This window comes from Drosophila innubila (assembly GCF_004354385.1).
Source record: "Drosophila innubila isolate TH190305 chromosome 2R unlocalized genomic scaffold, UK_Dinn_1.0 1_C_2R, whole genome shotgun sequence".
Lineage (NCBI taxonomy): Eukaryota > Metazoa > Arthropoda > Insecta > Diptera > Drosophilidae > Drosophila > Drosophila innubila.
In genome coordinates this window covers 15,799,990-15,823,880 of record NW_022995374.1, presented here as the reverse complement: position 1 = coordinate 15,823,880, position 23,891 = coordinate 15,799,990, and the positions used below count along the sequence as shown (strand labels likewise).

General features: G+C 41.4%; 5 protein-coding genes across 5 annotated transcripts; 2 read left to right on the top strand and 3 right to left on the bottom strand.

Moving 5' to 3' along the window:
• Positions 1 to 4,182: 4,182 nt before the first annotated feature.
• Positions 4,183 to 11,292, bottom strand: LOC117785698 (V-type proton ATPase 16 kDa proteolipid subunit). The gene is made up of 4 exons (XM_034623883.1): positions 11,138 to 11,292; positions 10,163 to 10,277; positions 4,925 to 5,114; positions 4,183 to 4,839 (listed from the first exon to the last, which is right to left on the bottom strand). Exons 2-4 carry the CDS (start codon positions 10,245 to 10,247, stop codon positions 4,635 to 4,637), a joined length of 480 nt encoding a protein of 159 aa, XP_034479774.1. The 5' UTR covers positions 10,248 to 10,277; positions 11,138 to 11,292; the 3' UTR covers positions 4,183 to 4,634.
• A 685-nt stretch (positions 11,293 to 11,977) lies between these two features.
• Positions 11,978 to 14,296, bottom strand: LOC117783089 (heat shock protein 75 kDa, mitochondrial). Its single transcript, XM_034620268.1, has 3 exons — positions 14,061 to 14,296; positions 12,247 to 14,002; positions 11,978 to 12,189 (listed from the first exon to the last, which is right to left on the bottom strand). The coding sequence occupies exons 1-3, from the start codon at positions 14,191 to 14,193 to the stop codon at positions 12,015 to 12,017; spliced, it is 2,064 nt and encodes a 687-aa protein (XP_034476159.1). The 5' UTR covers positions 14,194 to 14,296; the 3' UTR covers positions 11,978 to 12,014.
• Positions 14,297 to 14,869: 573 nt separating this feature from the next.
• Positions 14,870 to 16,067, top strand: LOC117783090 (fibrinogen-like protein 1). Its single transcript, XM_034620269.1, has 2 exons — positions 14,870 to 15,789; positions 15,854 to 16,067. Exons 1-2 carry the CDS (start codon positions 14,888 to 14,890, stop codon positions 15,990 to 15,992), a joined length of 1,041 nt encoding a protein of 346 aa, XP_034476160.1. The 5' UTR covers positions 14,870 to 14,887; the 3' UTR covers positions 15,993 to 16,067.
• A 179-nt stretch (positions 16,068 to 16,246) lies between these two features.
• Positions 16,247 to 21,978, top strand: LOC117783088 (AT-rich interactive domain-containing protein 2). Its single transcript, XM_034620267.1, has 4 exons — positions 16,247 to 16,663; positions 16,725 to 17,782; positions 17,848 to 20,717; positions 20,846 to 21,978. Exons 1-4 carry the CDS (start codon positions 16,353 to 16,355, stop codon positions 21,818 to 21,820), a joined length of 5,214 nt encoding a protein of 1,737 aa, XP_034476158.1. The 5' UTR covers positions 16,247 to 16,352; the 3' UTR covers positions 21,821 to 21,978.
• A 367-nt stretch (positions 21,979 to 22,345) lies between these two features.
• On the bottom strand, positions 22,346 to 23,672 carry LOC117783091 (guanine nucleotide-binding protein subunit beta-like protein 1). The gene is made up of 3 exons (XM_034620270.1): positions 23,467 to 23,672; positions 22,891 to 23,404; positions 22,346 to 22,829 (listed from the first exon to the last, which is right to left on the bottom strand). Exons 1-3 carry the CDS (start codon positions 23,602 to 23,604, stop codon positions 22,510 to 22,512), a joined length of 972 nt encoding a protein of 323 aa, XP_034476161.1. The 5' UTR covers positions 23,605 to 23,672; the 3' UTR covers positions 22,346 to 22,509.
• Between the last annotated feature and the right edge of the window lie 219 nt (positions 23,673 to 23,891).

The window sequence follows — 23,891 nt, the reverse complement described above, 5'->3', positions numbered from 1 at the left end:
TTGTTTGCTCTTAGTGCGATAGCAATAATTCACTTCTATAAGCATACACTTAAGCAATTTCTCATTTAGAAAAGAAACCCACAAAAAAAAAACAACAAAAAGAAATCAAAATAATAAATAACAATTACAAGCTGTTTTTTTTACAATTTATTTTGTTTATTCTTTTATTATATTTAGTTTGCAATTATAATTGTTTATTTTTGTAAATTATGTCAACAGCAACAGTCAATGTCAAAGGTTAAGTAACATAAAGAAAGAGTTCGCCTTAAATAATAAATAACTATATATAATTTTCTACGCCAATGAATTTATAAGTGTTTAAAAATTAAGATGATACGAAAATCAATACTATACGAACCCATTACTCAACACTGCCAAAGCGAAATGAATACACCACAAAAGATTATGGATAACAACAACCACAAAATGATAACGATGATAAATACAGTTCAACAGTTATAAGAACGACTGATAAATGTAAAGAAAACAAAACTAAATCAAGATCATAGAAGATAAAAGAAACATGTATTATCTTTTTCGTAATTCTTATTTCGCACAAAGCTTATCGTATTTCCCATATAAGTATATATAATATATATAAACTATATCTGTGTGTTGTAGCTGCGCCTATACTCAAGACCCTTCCCCCTTGCCGCCAGCCTATAGTTTTAAGCATATATATATACTTATATATAATACTTATGTAGAAACGCCTTTAAGTTTTGAATATAGCTTTGTACTTTTTAATTGTTTTTCATTTTTATAGATGAGGCAAAGTTGCATTTTGTAAATGTTATAGGCTAAATACGTATATAAATTGAAAGCAATACCTTTTAACAATCGCCTGGAAGTTCTGAGTTCATCAAAACGAAACCAAAACAAATAATAAAGAACAAAAAAAAAACAATTTGGAATGCCTAAAAATGAGATTCAACCATATTTTGTACCGGAACACAAATAAAAAAAGAACACGTAATGAGAGAAAATTCAAATAAAAATATAATCTACCTCAGATTTTTGCAAAAAAGATGAATATAACAAAATACATAGGAATTTTTCGAGAAAAGTTTTCTAAAAAAATTATAGAGACTATATTTTAAATTGTATGGTTAACTGTCGTCGAACCGCAGAACAAGGGAATGTATACAGAGATAATACTCGTAAATAGGTTAACTACATATTTTGCATACTTCTTATATAACACAACTATTATAAGCTACAGTTCAACATAGATATATGTATTTGCAATATTTCAACACTGCCTGTCGTCATCTAAAGTTTTTACATCCAATAGAAATATTTCGAAAATTTGGACTTTGATTTTCTGTTCTACTTCTGTTTAACCTCATTATTTTGTATATAGTTAATGATTATTATGAAAAAGAATATATATCATGATATTAATTAAATTACTAATAATGCAAACCGCTTTAATAAATAATATTAATAATTAAATAATGATTACAAACCTATAAACGATTTAGCAAAGCAACATCAGCTACAAAAACAAAAAGCATGGAGTTTTCCCAGAACTTATGAATAATTTTAGAGCTCGCCAAGCAACTAATTGATTAAACATTCAGTTTCGGGGCCCAAAACTAGATCGAACGGCCCGCACATTGTAACTAATGTAATCAAAAATGAAAATAAAATTTATATATATATATATTCATAGAAATATATATTATATATAATATTAACTCGACATATACACAATTTAGTATGTACAAGTGGAACAGACAGTAACAAAAACATGTAAACACTGAGAAATGAAAATATATAGAGGCAAGAAATACTATTGAAACTTTTTGTGTTATGTTTTCATTTTGAAAGGCAATCGAATCTTAAAAACGTAAGTATAGCTGGTGGAACCTGGTAAGGTCGGTTGTCAAATTGTAGTTCTTTAATTTTCCAGACGAAAAAATGAGATTGAGAAATTTTAAACTCTAAATTAATAGATCTCACGGTATGGATTAACAAATCAATTCCTGAATAACATTAAAAAAAACCAAAGGATGACTCAAAGTGGTCAATGAAGATTTTCGTATTATCAAAATACAAGTCATCTCCTGAGCTTTACAGCCATCAAGATTCATATGTTTCTGGGCTGTTTTAAATCTCTTTTAAGTGCCTTTTAAATTGTTTCTTGAGTGTACTGAATGTTGTTCTTTTCCTTTTTATCATATCTTCTCCCAAACCTCTGTAAACCAATAAAAGAAAAGTCAAGTTTGTTTTTTTTTTTGGAAATTAGAAATTACAATTTATTTCATACAATGTCTGTTGTTGTTTTGCTTTTGATGTTGTTTTTATCGAATACACAGTTACAGTTAAACCTTAAATCGAATTGTATGTGAACAAGAGAACGCAAATTACACAGTTAATAATACAAATTCGTGACAATTTTTCCGCATTAAACGTAAACAAATCAAAACAAATCCGACGGCCACATACTCTGCACTCAAAACAATTAGCCCTGTCACTCTCCATGCCCCATTTCCTTTCCCCCCCTCATCGACAAAGCGAACGCAACACGGGCGTCGCAACTCTGCTGAGAAGGGGGTCGAGGGGGGATTTTGGTTTGCAACAAGGCATTTCTGTACAAATGTTGTTAATGTGTGTGGAATACATGTCGTGTGTGGATCTTATTCAATTTACTCTTTAGCTGTTGTCTTTTTTGTGCATGTTTTGTTGTTGTCTCTGTTGTAGCATTCAATGAGGAGAAATTGCAAGAACAGAGTCGACACCAGCGATTGTCAGCGGGGCGTGGTTGTCGAAGGAAGGGGGTGAAGGGGCGCCCTGCACAGGTTGGTCACCTCCGCGTTCTCAGCATCACGAATGCATCGGCGGCCAACGGGCAGGGAGGTGTTGCCCCCGCCCCCCTCTCGATGACCACGCCCACGACGATCGTTGGTAACGGTTCTCAATTGCTGGCAATTTGCTGTCCTCTTCTCGCTCTTGTTGTTGTTGTTGTTTTTGTTATATACTATACAAATTGTTGTTGTTATTTGCTAGTTGTATACAAATCGAATTATTGTTGTTGTTTAGGTTTTCTCTTCTTCTTCGCATAACTTCTAATTTGTTGGGATTTTACAATTTTTTTGTTGCATTTTTCAACGTTGATCGATCTTCGAGTTGTTGTTATCAACGTTATTGAGTTTTTTTTTGTTTGTTTGCACGACTTTTCTTATTGATGTTGTTGTGTTGTGTCTGTGTTTGTTGTTTTTATAATTTTGCTACTACATTTTCATGTTAATATTTTATACATAATATATATTTTATATATAATATTTGTTTCTTTACTATACAATAACAGCGGAAAAATTGTGTGTGATTTTTTATATAGTTTTTCATTCGGGATTTCATGCTTGATTTGTATTTTGTGTTTATAACAACTTTTTCATGTTAATATGTATAATTGTTTATCATTCTCATGTTGTATAATATATATGTATATATATATATTATGTATATCAATACCGTAATTGTTGTTTTTGTTTTGTATTTGTATTACAATTTTTTATGTATTTTCTTATCACAAAAAAATCATAATTATATATATATATATATAATTTATTATTATTAATTTTTAATATATTATTCTTAGAATTGAACAATAATTAAAAATAAACATAGGACTTAGTTACATTTTTGTATGCATGTGTGTGTGTGTGTGAGTGTTGTTTTATGATTGTATGTAGTTGGTTTTGTTGCAGTTGTTGTTGAAGTATTGCCAAGTAGTTTTTCATGATGTTGTTGTTGCCGTTTTCCCCAACAACAACAACTTTTGCTTTGCCGACTTCAGCTTTTGTGGGCACAAAAGTTTGGCCGAGGTGGCAACCCTACGCATGCGCGCACGCGCTTAAACAGCTGCTGCTGTTGCTGCTGCTGCCAGTGTTGCCCTTCTTAACAATTGCCGTACTTCAAGTTGTTGTTGTTGGTTGGTTGCATTTATTTGTTGTTATTTTGGCCCTTTTCGCTAAATTTGTTTTCAATTTGTTGCAGCTGAATGCAAATTTACAATTGTTGTTGTTGTTATTATTATTCATTACAAACTTGTTTTTAACGAATTTTACATATACACTAAACATTATTTAATAATAATAATGGAAAAAACAAATAACAAAGAGCACACGTTTTGTGGAGCGCAAAAAATAAAGAATTATAGTTTAAGAAAGAGACAAATTTGATATTACAACTTTATGAACTTAACTGCAAAATTGATTTGAACGGAAAAATAAAACTTAACTAAACAGTGCACCAGCAATTTAGTCGAAATTTGCAAAGTAAAATATTTCAATAACAAGGAAATTATAAAAAATGATGTTGTTGACAACCCTGGCGCCCAACTCCTATTTGCAGTTGTTGTTATTGTTATTTAGTTTTTGTTTCTTTGTTTTTTGCTATATACAAACGGCGACCAGAGTTGCCACGTTTTTCGCATTCGCATTCTCATTTTTATTTTCATTTTCATTTGTTGTTGTCGTTTGTTATTGTTGGATGGTTTTATTATTTGATACACTTTTTACTTGCATTTCTTGATGTTTGATGTTGTTGTTCTGGTTGTTGTTGTTGTTGATTGCTGGGCTGTTCTGTCTACTTGTTGTTGTGTGTGTGTAAGTGTTAAATTGATTGATTTATTTCGTGTACAGGTAAATGGCCACAATCAAACCGTAGAGACCCAACACTTCGGCGAAGATGAGAATCAGGATCATGCCGACGAACAGACGAGGCTGCTGTGCTGTTCCCCGCACACCGGCGTCTCCCACGATGCCGATCGCGAAACCGGCTGCCAGGCCCGAGAAGCCCACAGACAAACCGGCGCCCAAATGAATGAAACCCCTATGGAGGAACGATAGATATTGAAATTAGTTCATCTCTCACTCACTCACTCACTCTCTCTCTGTCTGTCTATCGATATACTCACTTGTATAGGGTATAAGTTGCGGGCGTATCCAGTTGGCCGGCAATCAGGACAGCGACGACCAGACCGTAAATGGCAATGATACCCGCCATGACCACAGGAATGATGGATTTCATGATCAGTTCAGGACGCATCACTGACATGGCAGCAATACCGGTACCAGACTTAGCAGTGCCATAAGCAGCGCCGAGTGCTGTAAAAACGATTTAAAAAAGGATTTTGTAAAATTAATAAATGTGTAATTTCTTCTGTTTCCCCCCACTCATTTCTGATCAATTTGAATTTCATAGCTGTTGATTAATAGGGTCACACTGCCGGAATCACCTTGAAACTATCAACATATTTACATGTAATTCGTTATTTTTGGGGTCATAAACGTTATATAATTGATCATTCTGGAAAATACTTTCAAATTCTAATAATTGGTGTACTATAAATATCAGCGTAAAGTGAATTTTTTTTAAATTAACGTAACATTTGCAAAGTCACATGACTTGCCGCTTAACAATCAGTACATACATACACATGCATATGGATATGGATGTCGGTGTGTGTGTGTACATAACTGCTCAATAAGCTAAAGTCAGAGTTTTTGAGTGTTTTCTTCGCCTCTCTTCTCATATTCGCTCGCTCTTGTGGCTCTCATTACGATATTTATTTGATAAGGTCGACTGACTAAATGTAAAGAAGCTTTAATTGCTAGAGTTGCCAAATAATATATAGATGACACGTACATGTACGTTTGTGTGTGTACACGCGCACTCAATATTGAAATATAAAACCAGTTTCATATGACGGTCAATGGTATTTGTTAAATTAATTTTCAAACATCTCATGTTTGAGTGAGTATGTGTGTGAGTGGAGCGCTAATAAATCGAATTAAAACACACATACAGTTAACGTTCGTAAAGTACTGGTAGACTAAAACCAAATGCATTCACTGTATGTATGTGTGTGTGTGTGGGTCCAACTGCCGTTTCAGAGTTAACGCTATGACAGATGTGAGAGAGGAAGAGAGCAAGGGAGCGGGAATGAGAGCAACAGCTACAGTCGCTTCCAGCGTCAATTGGCAACGTCATGTGATTTTTAATGCTAATTAACAATATTTCCCACTCAAATTGATAATCTATTATTCTAACGGTGCGAATTGAAAGGGCTTGCCAAAATACATGTGAATTTAACTAGCGACAATCGACAATCGTGTGGCAAAAGTCGTGCAAGTTTCAATCAAGAATTCAATAAATTTGAAAATCTTTTTATTGCTGTTTATTTATCAAAGTCACACAGCAACAACAAATTATACTTAGGAACACACACGCACACATATAAATATGTACGTCATACGCACAAAACAGCGTCATAAAAACCGGAAAGTACTTGATTTTTTATTCTTCTCTTCTAGTTTTTAGCTGACTAATGAAAGATACAAATATATGTATGTATACACTTGTCGCAATCAAACAAGCTGAATCTAAAAACAAAACACACATTCAAAACTGTCGTTGCATCCCAACCAAAAAAACGATAATTTTAATTATCATCGTGTCGGGGATTTCCAAACATCAATTTAAATTTAAATAAAATGCGTCTGCTCAAAACGTATGACCCCTAATAACAAAAATCAATTTACATTCAATTGCAATTAATCAACAATCTTCATTGAGAATATTCATATACAAATTGACAAGTTGTGAGTTGCATGATCAGGCAATTACTTAGTTCATATTAAGCTAAAAAAAAAAGGTTTTTTCTCCTTTTACATAAGATCTTAAACAGGTGAAATTTTTAATAGAGCCATAAAAACTTCAAGATAATAAACTGGCGTACGTGTACTTGTCTTTCTCTCTCTCTTCATCTGTCGTGTGCGATAAGAGACATCACTACTTTTAACAGTAACAGCTGAGTCCGTTATATGCATCATTATTTTGGCCACTGACTGTAAAGGACTGTCAGTGTCTACACACTGCTACTAAACACAAAATAAACCACGCAACATATTAAAAATTTAGAGCACGCCTGTAATTTGACTTTGACTGCGACGGCGGACATTGTGCTGCATTTAAATGTGCAAATTGTTCATTTATTAATGAATGCATAATTTAAATAATAAATAAAATATGGCAATGACTTGTTAGGTTTGTCGCTCTTTTAACTGATCGGATCGCAGGCGACAGACGCATGGCAGACGATATCGTGGGCGTTGTGAACAATACACAAACCGCTAGAAGAGGAAGCGACGACTGAGAGCATAGAAACAAAAACAAACAACCAGTACATTTTAAGATAAATATAAATGTGAGGAATATGTGAAAGTAGCAAGCGAAACGAATAAGAATCTATGTGTGTATGTACCACATATGCAAGTGTGTGTATGTGTACAACAACAAATAGAAGCGTCACAGTTGAGTGCGCACAGCAGAACCGAGAGCAACTTTGAGCGACAAAAAAAGAGAGAGAGAGCAAGCAAGAGATGAGCAGCATCTTATCAAACATTGCTCAATGGGAAGGGGAATTTGTTGTTGTCGTTCGTTGTCATTTGTTTGAGACAAGTACAAGTGAAAAGTCAAAGGCGTTGGAATGCACAATCTACACAACATTTTTTAAGCATCTTAAATCCATTTTAGCTTTTCGCTGCTTTTTTATCTCATTATCTCACTCTCACACAACAGTTTGCGATTAGAAAAACTCAGCAGTTGCTTTAGATTAGATAATTTGCTGGTGCGCAGGATGTGAACGAGCGTTTGTTACATATTAATCATATTAATTACAAGTTATTATTAATTAGCTCAAATGCATCAGATAAAGGGCTTAGAGGTAAATTCCCCACCCACCCTCTCACACACACACACACACTGACTTTTGAGCTGCCACGTTTTGCACTCCCGCTCTCTCTCTCTCTCTCTCTCTCAATCTCTCTCTTTCGCTCACACACATTGGCTAAAACAGGGTCGTTACAGCGCTCAGTCTCCAGCTGCTTTTGCTGCTGTTTACAATGTCTATGGAATTTTTTATTTTATTTGCATGCTATCGAGAATCGTTAAGAATAAACAAAAACTAGCACGTGACATTAGCTTACATTTTGTACATAATTGAACAACATACATACATAGTATGTTTGTATATATAGATATTGGTTTTACTATCATTTCTATATGTAAATGTATCTACTACTATTTTGTCACTGCGTTTGCGCAGGCAAACACAGCTTGTGGGAGTAAATTGTTACCTATATTCACTTGTCTATGTGTGTGTATGTTCATCTTGTGTGCGTGTGAAGGATTTCTAGATTCATTAATAGCGAGAACAAAAAAACCCAGTGGCAAATTGATAAAACTGAAAACAACGCCCATTGTGCAGCAGCAGCAGCAGCAACAACAGCGACAGCAGCAGCGATATCGACAACCAATGAGTCAGAATCTGTCACAAACAACAGCAACATTTGAGCGATTTGAGTTATTTGCAAGCCCGAGCTTAACATGCTCTCTTTCAGTCTGTCTCTTTCTCATTCTCATGGTGGTTAATATGATCACGACGTTGCCAGACAGATATGTAGGCTCCTCCATTATATGCAAATGCTGACGGTACAAAACGTACTTGAAAACGTCTTAAAATGAAATACGCTGTTGACATTTTATTACATAAGAGGTGCGCTATCATTGTTGCCATGTTAAGACGTTGAAAGCGCTATCTATAAATTTTGATACAGCTCGGCTAACTAGAAAAGTAAATATTAAAACCCAGGGCAAACTTTGTTTTATTTGATTTTGCTTCCATCATAAGACTGAAATTGATGCATGACTTAATAATTATATCACTGATTTGTTTATTTTCAAATAGGTCCCTTTAAATATACCCAAAAAATAAACATTTAAAGTAAAATCAACGTTGTGTTCATCTTAATCAAAAAGCAGCGCGTGCTACTTTATATTCTTAATGTTGAAAGGAAAACGTAAAAAGCGGGCAACGTATCTTATCACTGTCAAGTTATTGGTAAATAATCCCGAACCACTTATCAGCTAAGGTAAATATACCTAAGTATAAATGTATGGCCTCTGATAAGCTCTCTATTATAAAAGAAACGTAGACATGTGATACCACCTTGTATTGTAGTGACTCGATTAAAGACTCGATTGATCGTTGAGGTAACATTTAACATTGGGCATGTGATTACGATTATTACGATAACTTCTTTTGATAAACTCGAGTGAGAATGTGTGAGGAATGAACAATCATGTGTTTGTATAAACAGTGCTGGGAGAATAATACGATCAGATAACAATGGGCCTTTAACTGGAAATCCTATACATATATAGGCTAACCTATCAGCTGACTGATATTTACATGTTAATGCTAATGACGCACGTGACTGAAGAAAATTCTGATGAATATGACACATTGCATCAACATTTACTGCATTTTCCTACCCGCATGGAAGCCCTAAATATGCCTTAATTCTTACTCTCTACATTTATTTATCAAAAGATAAACGAAGAAAAAAATACTTTTTAGTATGGCAACACCAAAAAGTTGGTCTTGTGACTGTGTGAAAAGGAAAGCAAGCTTCGCGTCATAAACTTCAAAAAAACCGTAACTCTGCTCTCTCTCAACCACTCGCTCGTACGTACATACAATAAGAGAACAATGCCTGACACAAGAGTGTGCGCAACGCTATCTCTGTCGCTCTCTCTCTCTCTCTCCTTTTATCTACCGCTCAGTTGCTGTTGTGTGTGTATGAGTATTGCCGTTTTTAGCATGTTGAAAAAAAAGGCAGCAAAATTTCTAATTTCGATGCTGCCATTTTTGTGTTTGCAATAAAAGCAATTGAATGCGCAAAATATCTATACAAAATTGAAATATAATTGAATATATTTTATGTAATAAGGGTGCTGCTCATATGCTCATATTAACTGTTGTGGCTAAAACATGAAACCTTTTTTCTTCTTTTTTGCTAGTCACGCGCATTTGGAATCGACTCAAACTCAAACACATGCTCAAGTGCAAGCGTGTGTGTGTATGTGAGTCGGACTGTGCGTGTATTGAATAATTGTACACTTGCCGTTGCCTTCCACCTACAAACGTATCTACACACAATATACAGACTTGGGTACTTTTCTGCTTCTGCTGCTTCTTCTTCTTCTTATGTCTTTCTTTTACGCCACAAAATGTTCGATTTTTCACGCGTGTCCCTTTTTTCACATTGTGTACGACGAATTGAAGGAGTAGAAATGTAGATAAACTCACCTGAGAAGATAATGGCGGACGCTGCGCCCATAACACCGAAGAAGGGGCCATAGATGGGGTTGTCGGTTGTCGCATCTGAAGACATTTTGCTTTGTTTTTTTGTGTGTGTTTTGGGCTACAAAATGAAAATCGATATTTGAATTCGTTTTGTTTTATATTTCGCTTTATTGCACTTTGATTTCTTTTATGTTATATCGGCGCGATTTGCTTTGCTTTACTTTGCAAGGAACAAAGTATTTTTATTACATATACAATATATGTGTGTGTATATATGTATATACGTAGTGTGTATGTAAAAAATCTTGCGCTGCTTTTCGAACCACAATGCTGCTACGACGACGTACGATTTGTGAGTGAGCGCGAGATGCGAGAGACCCGAGAGCAAAAAGCACTCGCCGCTTGCCTCAAATTATTGAATTTTATCTCGAGTTTTTGAGTGCGACGCTGAGAGCCCTTATGAATGTATTTGTGTGCTCAAGTCATGTGGCTCTGTATGCGTGTGTGTGTGTATGAGCGCATGACGGAATGAGCTCACATTTAAAAAGTCCAATTGGCAATGACAACGCGCTGGAAAATTACACACACAGAGTCACATGCACACGCACATGAGTTATTTAAAACTTCTTTTTGGAACACAATTGGCAAAATTTGCGCGTTTTTCGTAGTTTTTTTTTTTGACAGTTACTGAGCCAATTTTGCAGCAACATTTACGCTCACAGCTCACTCACACAAACACCTACATGGTTCGCTCATTGCCATTACTGTACTATGCATGTGTGTGTGTGTATGTCGTGGCAGAAAATATTGTACAAATAAATTTCTTGGTACGGACGTTTTTGCTCGTGGCCTCTTGTTTGCTTTTCGTATTTATTTCGTAGCAAGTTGTCGCAGCAGCATTGTTGTTGTAATGTTACATTTTGGTTTATATCATTTTGATTGTGGCTCATATGACTTTACTGATTTTTTTTCACTCACGTGATTAGAAATCTAATTTAAAGCAACTCGCTTCTGTGGCTGGCCTCTCGGGTTTATTGCTGGCTGCTGCTGCTGGGCGACTAAAGCACGCTCTGCTTTTGAATACGGCACTGAACTCCTACGGTGCGTTTTCGTTTTCTTTTATAAACTTTAGTCACGGGGGCAGCGCTGCTTAAGCCGAAGGGCTGCCACCTTTCCCAGAAGAAGTTTGCCGATCTGGCAAGCCGTACTATTTTAGAAAAAAATAATTAAAAATAGTAACATTTCTAAAATAAATACCTATTTTAAATTTTTCTTAATTTAGAAACAGGAATTTTTTAAATGTTTGCAGAATTTTTGTTAGTATTTTGTTTGTTTTCCGGTATATATTTTTAGAATTAAGTTTGTAACTTCTCTTTCCCGATTTAAATTAAATACTTTTATTTTATCATATTTCGAATATAAAATGTAATTAATTTCTTAAAATTTAAATAGAAACTATCGATAAACTGAAGTCACGGGGTCAGACAACGCAACGCTGCAGTTCGATAGGTATCGATACTTATGTTTGACAATATTTTACAGCACTGAGTCAGCTCAAGTAAATACCGGTGGCAGCGCCGTAACTGTGTTGGTAAATATGGTAAAGCGCAGGCATTGCTCGCAGGCTGACATTACTGACAGAATTTGATTTATGGCGGGCAATTTAAATACTTTAAACTAATGTACTTATAATTTGGTTTAAATTGTTCTAATTTAAGAGAAAGTTAATTAATTTATACAGTATATACACATACAATTTTATTTATTTTTATTTGGTATATTTGTTATATTTTAAGAACTAATTGAATTATTGCATAGTTTGATTATTTAAAATTTGGGAATTAATGGACTGCGTTTAATATTTCTCTAATGCTTTTGTTAACAGAGTGTTCATGTTGGTGAGCAACATGCGCGGATCCTCCGCCAGACCAGCTCCAACCATGGCATTGGCGAATAACTGTTTGGTGATCAACAGGGCCAATTCGGGTTCACTCTCGCGCAAGGAGTTCAACTTCTTAATGATGGGATGCCTATGGAAAAGGAGATGTTAGCGATTAAAGATGGATATGAGGGAAATCTTTACTCACTTGGGATTGATTTCCAGTTCGGGTTGCAGGAGAGCAAAACGATTCTCCTCAGGCAACTGATGGCTTTGGGTGCGTATAAAATGACGAGCTGCTGCCATTTCCTCGACGGTGACTACACAAGGATGCGAGTCCAGGCGAGTGGTAGCCTTGACCTTGGCCACCTGACCCTTGAGTTGATCCTGCAACCAGGGTAATAAGTCGTCCAATTCAGAGCGCAACAAGCTGTCCTGGCCATAGTCCTCGAGAGCAGCCGGATCCGTTGACTGATTGCGCATTTCCTTCTCCACGGACACGAGTTTCTTGTTCTTGAACTGTCCCAGCTGCATGAGGACCAGCTCATCGTAGGGTTCGTAGCAGAAGAGCACGAGTTCGTTGCGCTTCTTGAGGTTCTCGTAGTAGGGAGAGGCTTCGGCCAGCACGCGATTTGGAGCAGCTAGATAGTAAATGTCCTTCTGCTCCTCACTGACCTCCTTGTAGTACTCCTCGAGTGACATGCGTCCCGTTTCCGACTTGGATGACTCAAAGCGCAACAGTTTGGCGATCTCCTCTTTCTCGGCGCTGTCCGTGGATGTGACAATGCCTTCTTTCAGAAATAGTCCATAGTCGCGGTAGAATGCTTCGTATTCCTCTGGCTGTTTCTTGGCCCGCTCCTGCAGGAAGCGTATGACACGACTAGAGATTACGCTGGACAGTTTACGAATCAAACTGTTGTTCTGCAGCAACTCTCGACTCAGATTCAGGGGTATATCCTCCGAGTCCACGACGCCCTTGACAAAGCGCAGCCACTTGGGCAAAAGGTTCTCCGTCTTTGACTGAATCAGAACCTTGCGGGTATACAGAGCGACTCCCGTGCTGCCATCCCGTGACATCTCAAAGAGTCCTGGCTTTCCCTCGGGGAAATAGAGCAGCGCATGGATGCTTAAAGGAACATCAGCGTTGTAATGGAGCGTGAAACGCGGCATATCGAAACTGTTGCTGATGAAGCGATAAAAATCCTGATGCTGCTCCTTCGTGGTGCTCTGGGGATCCATCAGCCACAGTGGCTTGATCTCATTCGCCTGCTTGCCATTCAACAGAATGGGAGAACCCACAAAGTTGCTGTACTTCTTGATGACGGCACGTATGCGATCCTCATCAGCATATTCACGGCACTCGGTCTTCAGGTGCAGCACGATCTTGGTGCCGTGCTCGACATTCTCCACCTCCTCGATCTCATACGAGCCACTGCCATCCGTGGACCAGCGTAATCCGGGCGCTTTAGGATCAGCAGCACGTGTGTAGACCTCCACACGTTGGGCCACAATAAACGACGAATAGAATCCCACACCAAACTGTCCAATTATATTGGAGCTGGCCTGTGCCGTGCTCTGATCCTGCTTCAGCTGCTCCAGGAACTGCTTGGAGCCACTGCGCGCAATGGTGCCCAGATTGCTGATCAACTCTTCCCGTGTCATGCCAATGCCCGTGTCCTGAATGGTCAACTGCATCTGCGGTTTGTCTGTCGTTATGCGGATCTCCAGTGGACGATCCTTGGCTGCCAGATCCGATTCCACCGTCGTGCTCAGCGCAGTGTAGCGGAACTTCTCCAGCGCATCGCTGGCATTTGATATCAACTCACGCACGAAGACCTCGTGATCAGAGTAAAGGGAACGCGCCACAATGTCCAGCAATTGTCGCGTCTCCGCCTGAAACTCATGCTTGTCCACGCCGGTCGATTGCTGAGCAGCCGTGGCAAAGCGACGTGCAGGGAGTGATGCTGAAGAAGCAACCAATACACATATAAATCTCATTCAAAGTTTACTTCGTTAACTCACTCTTTGGCTGTTGCACAAATTGAGGTGCTCCTAGAGTCCAACTTGCAGCGCGATTTGTTTGCCGGCATAGGCTGCCCAGGCGACTGCCCAGTTGCCGGGCCTTGAGGAGTCCACCAATAGCACGCACGCTCATCTTGTTCGTATTTACAAAATATAACTTTTGTTTCTTTTTAAACAATTGTTGAATTAAATTTCCAAGTGTTATTTAACTCAGAGCGCACATGTGTACGATTAACGATAAACGTTTAATCGATTACCCTTTTTTAGCGCAATTTACAGCACTGCTTGTGTGTGTGCTCAAGAACGGAATTTTAAATTTTAAAACGGCAACATTATGCTTGTATATCGTAATTTTTATTGTTTATTGTCTACCTTTTTACTAAGTGAACGAGTCGAAAATCATATTTTTCAATTGACAATTGATAACCAATCTCTAAATCCTACTGAATGAGATGTAAATTATAGAGATAAGGTATTGCATCACTGTTGACTTTTGACCCTATTAAAAATCCCTTATCATTATTTATATTTTAGCATAAGCTTAATAGAATTTGAAAATTGCTACGCTCAGTTTGTATAAACGAGTCAATTTAGAACATCGCAAATTCGCTGCTAAAATGAATCGTTTCCTCGTAATTTTTTTGCTATTCTTTTTCGAAGCTCTTTCAACATCCAGATCTGAATTTCAAAATGATCACCAAGTGAGTTGAATTCATATTTAGTTTTCCTATATATTAAGTAAAAAAAATTGTATTTTATCAAAGTCTTCCGTGGAAATCAATTGTGCGCCATACTGCTTAAATTTATTCTTGCAAAACACAGAGATTATGAGTAATAAGTTGGAAGCTTGCGAGATAAAGAATAAGCAAATGACGGTTCTACAAAGTCAGTTGGCAGTTCTGAAATTAAAGGAGAACATTTGCGAAAAGACAATTAGGGAAAAAGAAGAGAAATGTAAAAGCCAAGAACAACTTGATGCCGATGTAAACTCCCTTAAAAATCTGATGTTACACTTGACAGCTCAATCCAGAAAGGATGATCAAAAACTTAAGGAACTATTAAAACAAATGGAAGATTACAGGGGGATAATTGAAAACAAGAATGATTTAATAAGATCACTACAGACAAAATTGCAGATCAATGAGGCTTTCAACTCAAATTTTACATCAATTCCAGCAGCCATGTTGCTAAACGATATTAAACCAGAAAAGCAGGTTAAAATTTTTGAAACAAGTTGTTTAAGTATTGGAGAATTTTCGGAAATAAGGGAAATCCAAGTTCCCGGACTAGATCCATTTCCTGTGCCCTGCAATGGAACTATCGCTGGTCCTGGCTGGACAATAATTCAACAAAGAGTTGATAATAGCGAGAACTTTAACCGAAATTGGACTGAATATCGGAATGGCTTTGGAGATCTTGAAAGAAACTTCTTTATTGGCTTGGAAAAAATTTATCGGATGACAAGTTCGCAGCCACATGAACTATATATTTATCTTAAAAATTTTGATAATGAAATCCGTTATGCTCACTACAATAATTTTAGTATAGGAAGTGAAAGTGATGCTTATGAACTTAAAGGCTTAGGGGAATTCTCTGGAGACGCCGGTGACGCCTTGAAGTTAAGTAAAAATATGAAGTTTACTACTTTCGACCGGGATAACGACAAGTATTATGCTAATTGCGCAAAAGAACGTAATGGTGGATGGTGGTATAACCAATGTGCTTTGGCGTAAGTGGTGAAATATTCTTATAAGACCAACAATATTACAATGTATATTGTGTATCTCAATTAGAAATCTTAACGGACTTTACTTTGAACGAGAACTGGATAAATGGGAAGGCATTTTTTGGCATAATTGGAAAAAATTTCGAACTCTGATGTCTGTGCAAATGCTGATCAGACCATCGAAGGAAACAACAGTGAAAAAATAACTAATACTTTGTTAATTAAGAAATACCTTAACCAATTACATTTTTTTAACACTAATATAAACATTATTTCATAAATTTGTCTTGGGATCTGTTCACTGAACTAAATGACCTACAATCAGGGATTTAGTTCGCTCCTTTACTTTAGGGATTAGTTCAAAAGACCTTATTCCGAACGATTCGATAGTTTCGAAATCGATACAACTCTAGCCCACATTTAACTACAACCCTGTTTAGTGGAAGCGCGTCGTTTTCGCGTTGTAGTTCTATTTATTGTTGAGTTTTTATTTTTTAACTACTATAAGTGAATGTGTGCGTGGAATTAGTTAATAGTATGTACAATTGGATGTTAATGCGCACAAAATGACGTCCATCGATAGTGTGCGTGTGCTGCTGCAGTCGCTGCCAGCAGCGTCTCCCTCTGTCGGCAACAACAACAACGCACAGCCAAACGAGTCGACGCCGGCAAAACTTGGCGCTGGTGCAACTCCATTGCGCGCGAGAAACACACAGCTACAGCTGCAGCAGCAGCAGCAGCAACAACAAGCGCAACAACAACTGTTGTATGGCACACCAGAGAAGTCGTCGGGTGGCGGGGCAGGCGGTGGAGCCAAGCAGCTGAGGGCGCCGGAGGAATTTTGGCGTGATCTGCATCAGTTTCACGAGCGGCGCGGGTAAATAGTTGACAATTATAATCTTTAGTATATTTTGTATACATATGATTTATTTGAATAGCACACCATTGACACAGGCGGCCAAGATCAGTGGCCAGCCTGTGGATCTGTATAGACTCTACCAGGAGGTGACGGAGCGCGGTGGCTTCAACAAGGTGAACATGCGCGATGAGTGGGACGAGGTGTACAGCGCGCTGGACACGCTGCGCGAGCGTTGTGTCAATGGCACCGCTGGCATTAAGCACATCTATCGCCGTTACCTGGACAAGTACGAGCGCCTTAATTTCTTTGGCGAGGATCCCGACAAACTGGAGGCCTTGGAGGCGGCCATTGAGTGTGCGGAACTGGGCGGCAGCGCCAGTCGGGCACGCTCACGTGCCATGGCCGGCGGAGGCGGGGGCGGTAGTATTGGCCTTGCTGGCAGCGGACTGGGCAGCATCTTTGGCAGCGTTCACTCCACGCTGACGGCCGTGCCCATGGCGTATAATCAGCGGCAGCATATGGTTAATGCGGATCGCCGAAGGCAGTACAAAATGTCCACACAGCTGCACAAGCACAGCAGCTATGAGAAGCTGCTGCTGTCCCTAATCTCACCGCTGCCCAATGAGCAGGACTTTGCCATCAATGTATGCACGCTGATGGCCAACGAACCGCGTCCAACGCTGCAGCTGAGCGAGTGTCCCAAGCTATTGGATGTGCTACTGGCCCATCTGGGCGTCTATGCGGACTATACAATGCGTCAGCTGTTCCAGCACGGCCACAACACGTCCGGCGTGCAGGTGCGACGCCATTCAAAGCTCAACTTCTGGCGGGATCTGCTCTACGATAAGCCACAGATACTGGACCTGTATACGGACGAACAAGCCTGGCTGGACAATGGACTGATCAGCAAGGATGGCGACAACATTGAGCAGCATCTGCAGTCCGATGACCTCGACTTTGAGCTGGACTTTTTGAATCTGCGACGCAGTCACGGCACAGATGAGCGCATCGGGCAGCGGGTCCTGCAGATTGTGCAGCTCTTGCGCAGCTTAAGCTTCCACCAGGAGAACGTAACCCAGCTCGCTGCGAATCGCACACTGTGGAGGTATCTGGTGATGGGCGCCAATGTGCGTTGGAGTAAGTATCAAAAGACAGCTTCGTGAAGAACCATATGTGACTATTCCTGGCTTATCTACTTGCAGGCAACATACACATCCAGGCACTGGAGACAGCTGGGAATCTGGCACAGCAGTTTGAGCTGTTGGATCCGGCGACGGATGAGCTGTCCCGCAATCTGTTGGCCACGCTGTGCGAGGGAATCGAGTCGAATGATCGTGCTGTGATCATCAGCTGCCTGGAGATACTCTACAAGCTGTGTGGACGCGAGGGCAACGCTCAGCATATTAATCGCTGTCTGGGCTTGGATTTCTATCAGCGTGTGATGCTCCTCTTGTCACTAACGGATGTGATGCTGCTGATCTTCACGCTGGAGGCGATCTATGCACTGAGTAGTCTCGGAGCACGTCCCTGTTCCATGTTGATGCAGGTGCGTGGACTGTTGGATCAGCTGGTTGCCTTGCTCACCGTGGAGGCGCAATCCTATGGCGCTGCTGGCTGCATTCTGATGCGTGTGGTGGAGGTGGTGCCGGGCAACATATTGCCCACATTGGCGCAGAATATGCCCAGCAATCAGTTGACCCAAATGATGACGGTCAAGCAGCCGCAAGCGACGGCAATTGCTGCACTGCCTCCACCTGCGCCCACACAGGTCCAGGTGTTGTCTCCCCAAGTTGAGGCCATTTCTCTGCCTGTTGCAGTGCCTGCTCCAGCGCCTGTGCCAGTTGCGGTCTCCCTGCCGGTGCCCAGCCTGCCGCAGGTGCATCTGCCCGTGCCCAGCCTGCCGCAAGTGCAGCTGCCAGCTCCAGCTCCAGCTCCTCCGCCAGCAGTGACAGCCTCTCCTGCTCCAGTGCCTGCGCCCGTTGCTGTTGTGCAGGCAGCTCCATTGCCTGTTGCGCCCTCCGCACCACAGAGCTTCACCCATGACGATGAGACCTACGCCCTGGCCTGGCTGGGAGCTACCTACGAGCGTGCCGGCAATGGACACGATTATCGTGTGGAGCAGCAGGAGCTATACACCATTTATCTATCGCATTGCCAGAAGGCAGGCAAACATTCGGTGGTGAATCGCTTGCAATTCCCGCGACTGGTGCGCCTCATCTTCAACCCCAGCGTGGGTCCAGCGATCGTGCGTCAGGTGGACGGCACAGATCTTCCAGGCACGCACTACATAGGCATCAGGATGCGGGCACAGCCTCTGCCCATGCAACAGCACAAGGCAGCAGCAGCAACAACCTCAACAACAACAGCAGCTGTCAAAAAGGATGCAAACAAAGCGGAGCCAGCTGCTCCAGAGGCAGCAGAGGAGGCAACAGCTGCCACGCCCACACCCAGCTCATCCTTGATCAAGAGCTTACTGGCGAACAAAGTCAACGAGCGTCAGTTGAAGCAGAAGGCACAATCCCAGCCACAACCACAACCACCTGCATTGGTGGCCACTACCGCCTCAGTAACTGGGTCTCCGGCTGGTCAACCCATCAAGGTGACATCCACGGCGATTAGTGCGTTTGTCAACAATCCGCTGATGCAGCATACGCCTGTTAAGGTGGGTCAAACCACCATTAAGCCTTTGCATCCACAGCTGGCGCTGGAGAAGAAACCCCTGACAGATTCAGCACCACCGCCATTGGCGCCGTTGAGCGGTGCCAATGTGCTGACCAAGGATGCCCAAGGACGCACCGTAATCATACAATCGAAACGCAAGCTCACCATCGATGAGGAGCAGAACAAGCGCCTGGCGATGGACAACAGCAGCAATGCAGCCGCTGGCAAGGAGGAGCCTCAGGTGACTCCGTCCAAGAATGCGGCGAATCTCTATGCGGATCTGGCTGCGTCCATACTGGAAGATGAGGATATGGATGATGTGCCGCCCCTGGCAGCCCAGTCCAATCAGGAACAGCAGCAACCACAGCAGCAGCAGCAACAACAACAACCCCAACGACAGCAGCAACAATTGCAACTAATCCCGGCCAAAGTGCAGCCGGCACAGCGACAATTGATCTTTCCAGCAGGCAATTCTCCTGCTCCGCCGCCTCAGCTCAAGTTGGCCACCACGGCGACCATTAAGACGGATCAGGGACTGCAAACGGTGCCGGTTATACTACAGCAGAAGACGGAGCAGCAGCAACAGCAGCCGACACAGACGCAATATGTGCTGGCCACCAATCAACAGGGACAAACCTACTTGGTGGCACAGCAAACGGCGCCTGTGGCAGCACCGGCAAGTGCACCTGCCACGCCCACGCTGCTGGTGACCCAGACGCAGCCGCAGCACAATCAACAGACCAAGACGATCATCATCCTGCAACAGCCGCCGGGAGTGAGCACATCCAATGTGCCAGGCACCCAGAAAGTAATCATGACCACGGCGCAGGGGCAACAGGTGTTGGTCACCACAACCACAGCTCCGGCGGCGGCACAGCCACGACCCCTTACCCCCGCACAGGGGCAGCAACAGCAACAAATCTTTATAAATCCGCAACGCGCGGTGCCAGCTGCATTGGGAGCTGGTCAAATGTCGCCTTCACTCCTGTCGCAGCTCAATCAAATTCCGGCCACAATTAAGCTGCACCAACCGCAACCCGCGCAGTCGCCACAGCAGCAGCAACAGTTGCAGCGGGCTGGCATTGTCGCCACCAAAGCAGCTGCCATCCCTCAGCTGCAGCAGCATCAGTCCATCATACAGCAGCACATAATCTCGGGTCCGGCCACTGCAGGAGCTGCAGTTGTTGACAAGCGGCAGATCCTCTTGGGCGGCATTAAGGAGACCACACTCATCACACAGACTGCCACAACGGCGGCGCCTCTGCAACAGAGTCAACTGAATTCGCAGACTATCATAACCACACAACCGCCTGTTGTTGGTGCCGCCTTGCAGCAGCAACAGCAACACATACGCAATGTCCTCGAGCAGCAGCAACAACATCATCCATCCATCATACAACAAAAGATTTCGGTGAGTGAAACTAAGTTTAGGAGTAGGGAGAAGTGGGAATCTCCCTTGTCTTAGTGAAAATTATAAGCAAATTAGAGATATTTTTGATTTAAAAACAAACTCTAATACGTTTTCCTCCCTTTCCGCAGCTAACGGAGGCAGGCAAACCCAAAGTGGCGCCACCGGCTTTACCCATTGCCAAGAAACAGCTGCCGCTGCCGGCATCGCCCTCACCAATGCAACAAGCACAACAGCAACAGTTGCCCGCGTTGAAGTCAACTCAGCAGTCGGTGGCCAGCAATGAATCCATGAGCAAACCCACAACTGAAACTAAACCGGTTGAACAAATTGCAACTGCAGCAGTTACCGCTTCTGCTCCACCTCCGACTGCTGTGCCGGCAACAACAACAACAACAACTGCAACCAGCGTGGTGAACAGCGCTAATCCTGCAGCAACTGCAGCTGCTACTGCTGCCGTGTCCGCAGTTCCCGTCGATGTCAATTGGCTTTTCATTTGCGATTGGCGCAATTGTCCACGTCGCAAGTTCAAATCTCTCAACGAGCTGCAGCATCACGTGTGCAATGTCCACTGTCCGGATCACTTGGATGCGGGTGCCGAGATCTATTGCCAATGGGGCAGCGGTCCCAGCCTGTGTGACAACATTGCGCGGAAGCGTTACTCGCTGATGACGCATCTCGTTGATCGCCATTTGGCGCTGGATGATCTGCGTGCCAGCGTGCAACGTCGCCTGGCAACGGGCATACACAATGTGGCGCCATCGCAGCCAACGGTGACCATTGTGAGGAATGCGGGAAATGCTGCTTCAACAGCAGCTGCCGCAGCAACAACAACGCCCACTGCTGTGGGCACATCAGCCTTGCAGGCAATCAAACGTCACTCAGCCGACTTTCTCAACTCGAAGGAACTGATGGACGAGAACGAGGGACCCGTCACAAAGAGTATACGTCTAACAGCCGCGTTAATACTTCGCAATCTGGTCAACTACACGTCGACAGCCAAACGTGGCCTTAAACGCTACGAGCCACATTTGGCCAATGTGGCCTTTAGCAATGTGGAGGCCAGCGGGGTCCTCTCCCACATTCTGCACGAGTTGAGTCAGTAGAGTGGCCAGAATAAAACTTATTGTCTATCTATATAGTTATAGTTTATATACATAAATGTATTTTTGTACTACACACTCGCTGCGCTGCTCTTAAACATTATAAAACAATTAAATATACTAACGACACTATTAAATGTGAACAAAAATGAAATGCTAAATCAATTATGTATTTATTTTCGAGTTTATCATATACTTTAACAAAAAATAATTATAGGAAATAACAGATAGAAAAAACTGATACACTTGAATATGAACTAAATTGAAATGGTAAATTAATTATGTATTTTATGTCAAATAGGAATTCTTCATTTATTAATTACAAATTAAACTGTATATGGAAAAGTCTAATTTCAGTTAGAAAGTATAAACAACATTTAAATGTCAATCAAAAATAAATTCCAAATTAATTAAAAGATAAACCTATTATACAGTTGTCTAAAATGGAATTGTCAGTCCGAATAGATAAACTTAAACGGCAAATATTGAAATAATACTAATAATCACTTTTGCTTGTGATTGGATAAATTCATTTCAAATAAGAATTCATTTTTATTTATTATTAATTATAAGGATAAACTATCATTAAGCTGCCTAAAGGGAAGTTCTCAGTCAGAAAGTTAAAACTCAAACTGTAACACTTAAAATAGTAACAGATACCGAAGCGATCAGTCGGTCGATCGATCGATCGGTTAGTTGTAGAGATCCCACAGCGAGATCTGGGCATCCATGCCGGCTGCTGCCATGATAGGGGCTCGCCACATGGACACCGGTTGCGGGGAGTAGGCCAAATCCATGACGCCGCCCTGCTTGTGCTGGGTAAGCACAGCCAATGGACGTAGACTCTTCCACGAGAAGATGCGTATGCGTCCGTCCCAGCCGGCGCTGGCAAAGACCTTTTGATCTGGACGTATGCGCACGCAGTTGACTCCAGGATTCTTGATGCACAGCTCCGTGCCGCGTTGCATCTGCATGGACTGTCGTTGGTAGCTAAAGGTTGTCAGTTTGTCGGCTAAGCAGGAAAAGGTGAAAATTATATTATTTGAATTTAGATTATATAGATATTTTCTTACTGGCGCCACCAACAATGCCGCGATTCGTTATTGAATCATAGTCCACCGTCATAGCCTCTGGTGCCAGCTCCATAATGTCTATCATATCGCCAGAGCTGAGATCCCAGGTGAGAAAGTGTCCCGACTCGTAGCCGGCGAGCAGAAACTGCTGCGAGGCGCACTCGAAGGGTTTAAAGCAGGTGACGCTGCCCAGTTTCGGCAGCTGTGGATCATCTGGCACCAGCATCTGTGTTGGTGCCGCTGGATCCGTAACGTGCAATACACCAATTGAAGACTCCTCACACGGATAGAAAAGCAACTGCTCATTTGTATTATTGGGATTGATGTGGAGAGCAGTGCGACAATAGCCAAGATGATTTCCCGGAATGCTGCGTTCCTTCACATAGCTGCTGTTGCTGATGGAATACGTGGTGATGGTGCCACCCTTCTCCTGCGTCACCAGGTGCTCTTTTGTATGATGTAAATTCGTGATTGGCTCACTGCCCACTTCAAAGTGCAGTGCCGATCTGTTTGTCTGCAAAACAATTTTCATATTACTTAGTTGTTTATCTAGTTTTTGTTGTTGTTTTCGCTCACCTGTAGATCCCAAAGAAATACTTTTCCCTTAAGTGTGCCGGCCAGCAGACGTTCGCTTTCATGGAAGCACAGTGAATTCACGGCTCCCATTTCCGGGCAACGTAAACTGAACACGGGATCTGGTGGTAACACAGCCATTTTTATCAAGAATATTAATTTAATTAAACTGAACAACTACAGCGTGTTGCACAGTGCGCACAGTTGCCAACTTATCTATTTAATAGCTAGTTCTGGCTGTTTTCAAAGTTTGCTGTTTGGCCCAAAAGGCTGCCACCCAACAAAATTTTCCAGTCTGGCAAGCCGTACCATTTTAGGTAAAATGGCTTAAAAAGGACTTGGAAATAAATATCTCTTTTAAATTTTCTTAATTTTGAAGCTGTAGTTCTTTAAATTTTTTTTAGAGGTTCTGTTAGAGTTTTGTCTAT